Genomic DNA, 3521 nt, shown 5'->3' with positions numbered 1-3521 from the left:
TTTGGGAGCCGGGAGGGTGGGGGTCTCGGTGTTTGGGAGCCGGGAGGCTGCGGGTTACGGTGTTTGGGAGCCGGGAGGGTGGGGGTCTCAGTGTTTGGGAGCCGGGACGGTGTGGATTACGGTGTTTGGGAGCCGGGAGGGTGCGGGTTAAGCAGCTGGTGGCTCTGGCTGGAGGGGCAGGCGGAGGGCGGGGGTAAGGTGTCAATCAGGAGCGGGGCGCCGACCCGGGATTTCGCCTCTCTCCGGGACACAGATATTTAACCTGGAGCCGGAGGCTCGGCATCAGTGCGGCTGCAACAGGAGGCAAGGGGTAGAGACAGGACGCCCCCCCAGGATCAACACCGGGATCATCCCAGGATCAACCTGGCATCAGCACCGGGATCAATCCAGGATCAGCACCGGGATCAACCCGGCATCAACACCGAGATTAAGCCGGGATCAATCCCGGATCAGCAGTGGGATCAATCCTGGATCCTGAGCGGGATCAGCGTTAACAATCTCGCTGCCGGTAGAGCTGGGGCCGGGCGAGCCCGTGTGCCCCGGAGTGGAGCCCAGGAAGCGGGCCGCCCTGGGCCGGAGCCGCCGCGCTCTCTCCCGGGCTCCGGGCCGCCTCTCACTCCGGCTCCTGTCATCCCGTCTAGACAGCTTGTGGCAGTGAGTCCTGGCGTTGCCATGGCGACAGGCAGCAAGCCGACGTGAATTTTGGGGTAAAGAATCTGGAAAAAGCCCGCTTTTCTGGTGCTTTTCGCTTTCCGGAGGTGGATCGGTGGGAAAAAAAAAGCGAGGAGGGAAAAGAAGGCGAGAGAGTGAAAAGTGAGAGAGTGAGGGAGAGGCTGCGAGAGACAGCAGCTTAATCCGGCAGCAAAGTTAAACCTCAGCACGTCCTGTACGTGCCCGTCATTCAAAGCCCAGTGTGTTCTATTAAAAGTATCAGTCTGCTCGCTTTGCTGCCTATTTATAAACCTCTGGGCTCGCCGAACTGGCCCGTTTAAAACATGGAGCTGCCACAGTATATGCTAAGCTGCTTCTGCATGCTGCTACTGCAGCACGGACTCTGCCAGCCTTATCTGCACCTCCGGCCCGTCCCCAGTGACAGTTTGCCCGTGGTGGACATTATCGAACACCCGGACCCAGACAACGATCCCAAGGACAACGATCTGGACGAACGGGCTTTAAGGAAGAAGCTCGGCAGTCACTTCGATCCCAACTTCATGTCCATCACCCTGCCCCAACTGGACGACTCTCCGTCCCGGGACCCGAACTCCAGGTTCAAACCTCTGGGCGCCATGCCCAACGACATCAAGAGGTTGGATTTGTCCGAGACCCCTTATGGGAGGAAAATGAAGTTGGGTAAAAAGGCCAGAAGGAAGTTCCAGCAATGGCTTTGGTCCTACACATACTGTCCGGTGATGTACACATGGAAGGACCTCGGAGGCCGCTTCTGGCCTCGGTTTGTTAAAGAAGGCAACTGTTACAACGAGAGGTCCTGTTCATTCCCCGAAGGGATGCTGTGTAAACCTGTCAAATCCATTAGCAAGACTTTCTTAAGGTGGTATTGCCAAGGATGGTCAAAACCCAAGTACTGCACGTGGATACCTGTCCAATACCCAGTCATTTCCGAGTGCAAGTGTTCCTGTTAAAGGGAGAAATGTTCTCATGCAGACTGGGTGAATCCTATATACAGATGGTCTATAGTATAACAGCGCCCTATAGTGAAATCTATTTTTATATATCGCATTCTAAAGAAGCGCCAGCTTTGTATCTATATAACACAATGAGATTTAAAGTTGCAGAAAATCATGGTTTTTTTGGGGGGGGGGAGGTGGGTGAGGGTGGGTTGGGGAAAATTGACGGACCATAATGAAGCTCCACTCAGAGGGAAGGGATATTCGCAATCCACACTGCGGGCTCTGACCGCTGACTTTGAGAACTAGCAGCAGCTCCGAACAAGTCTAGCCTGGGTTTCCATTCACTGAATCCTAATAACTGCCTTTAATGCCATGTGCCTAGTTTTTTTTTTGTAAAATAATAATAATTATTATAAAAAAAGTTGAGGTGAAGATATTACAGAGTGAAATCTCAGCTTTCCAATACAATATAGGAGTGTAGAAGAGTAAAATCTTGTGTCCAATTATTTATTACTTTAACGTTTGTTGATATAAATGTAGATGATACCGTGACATTTGGAAATGTTTACTTGAATATTCTTTCTAAAACAAAACATATCAATGTAAATATAATGGTTCAATGTTTTTAGCAATAAAATCTCATCTTTGAAACAAAAAGGTTTGGAAATCTGACAGCATTCAGAGCCTTGGCTTCTTTGGGTGCGAGAGAGTGCTTCTGCTGCAAAAGAATAGAACAGTCTTCATGATCTATCTGAGCGGAGGCAGCCCTTCATCATTTCAGTCATTCGGAGCTGCCTTTGAAACGTCCCGTCCCTGCACCCTTCACAAGCCGCCCTGTCGGGAATGTGTACTAACTGTTCCATCTGCAGCTTTAACAAACTTTAAGTGACTGTGTCCCCCACACAGTTTTCTAAATGAGATCACAGGTAATGAACAGTTACAAAAGGTGCCTAGATTCCAGTCACGGAAGCTATGTGTTCACTATAAAATCGCATGTGAAGCTGGTTGGTAGTTCGTCTATCAAGTAAACGCTGTCTAGGGAACTTAATATCAGTTGCAATAAACAGTACAAAGAGGTTTGTTTTATACAAGATAACGGTATTGTTTCAAAGCCTATTCGGTTGTAGGAACTTTGGTTTAAAATTTGGAGAATAGAATAATTGCAGCGTCCATCCTGAAAGGGGGAAGCTCGGGGCAGGTCTGCGGAGATCCCGGCATAAACAGGTGAAAAAAAAATCAGACTACTTAAAAAACAAACAAATCAAAAAGATGTTTTTAATTTGGAATGTGTCCAGCAGGATTGGGGACACGTTGTCTGGGCATCTGAGTGGGTTACCCCTCCCCCCTCGCACACAAACACAGATATTTATACAGCGATGCAGCCTTGTCTCGAACTTACTTGCTAAGAAATGGTGTTGAAACTTTACAGGCCGCTTTCACTGGACTAAATGGATAAGGAGTGGGGAACAGCACGGAATGGAATAGGCAGCTGATAGGAGCGCTTTGCTCTGTCTGCTCCCTCGGCGTTTTTCCAATCTCCAGCAAGCCCAAACACTGCAACTGTTATAAGTGGTGCTCGCTAACAGACTTGAACGCGGCTCGGCTGTTTTCTGAGGCGCCGCTTCGTGACTTGTTGCTCAGACTGGAACTCATTCTGCGAATAATTTCGTCACATTGCTAATTTGAAATGTATGTTCAGACTGAGATTAGACCTGATCCTGATTACAGCAATCACTCGCTGTGCACTCCTTTTCACATAGCTAAATATAATTATTTATTTATTAAAGAAAACTTTTTTTGGGACGCCAAGGCGCGCTGCCAGTTACTGCCGAGAGAATCCTCATACAGGTTTTCTTTCTGAGGGAGAGTCTAGTGACGCCTGGTATTTCTGGG

At 49.0% G+C, this 3521-nt stretch overlaps 1 protein-coding gene across 1 annotated transcript; it reads left to right on the top strand.

The window, feature by feature from the left end:
• The first annotated feature begins 250 nt into the window (after window positions 1–250).
• On the top strand, window positions 251–1802 carry nog2 (noggin 2). Its single transcript, XM_020520906.2, has one exon. The coding sequence runs from the start codon at window positions 996–998 to the stop codon at window positions 1638–1640; it is 645 nt and encodes a 214-aa protein (XP_020376495.2). The 5' UTR covers window positions 251–995; the 3' UTR covers window positions 1641–1802.
• The last annotated feature ends 1719 nt before the right edge of the window (window positions 1803–3521 follow it).

The sequence above is a fragment of the Rhincodon typus genome, chromosome 21, assembly GCF_021869965.1.
Source record: "Rhincodon typus isolate 14 chromosome 21, sRhiTyp1.1, whole genome shotgun sequence".
NCBI classification, from domain to species: Eukaryota; Metazoa; Chordata; class Chondrichthyes; order Orectolobiformes; family Rhincodontidae; genus Rhincodon; species Rhincodon typus.
This window is presented reverse-complemented; position numbering and strand designations above follow the sequence as displayed.

Bases quoted from the DNA above. Each gene is read 5' to 3' on its own strand.
- nog2 (XM_020520906.2), top strand. From the start codon at position 996: ATGGAGCTGCCACAGTATATGCTAAGCTGCTTCTGCATGCTGCTACTG.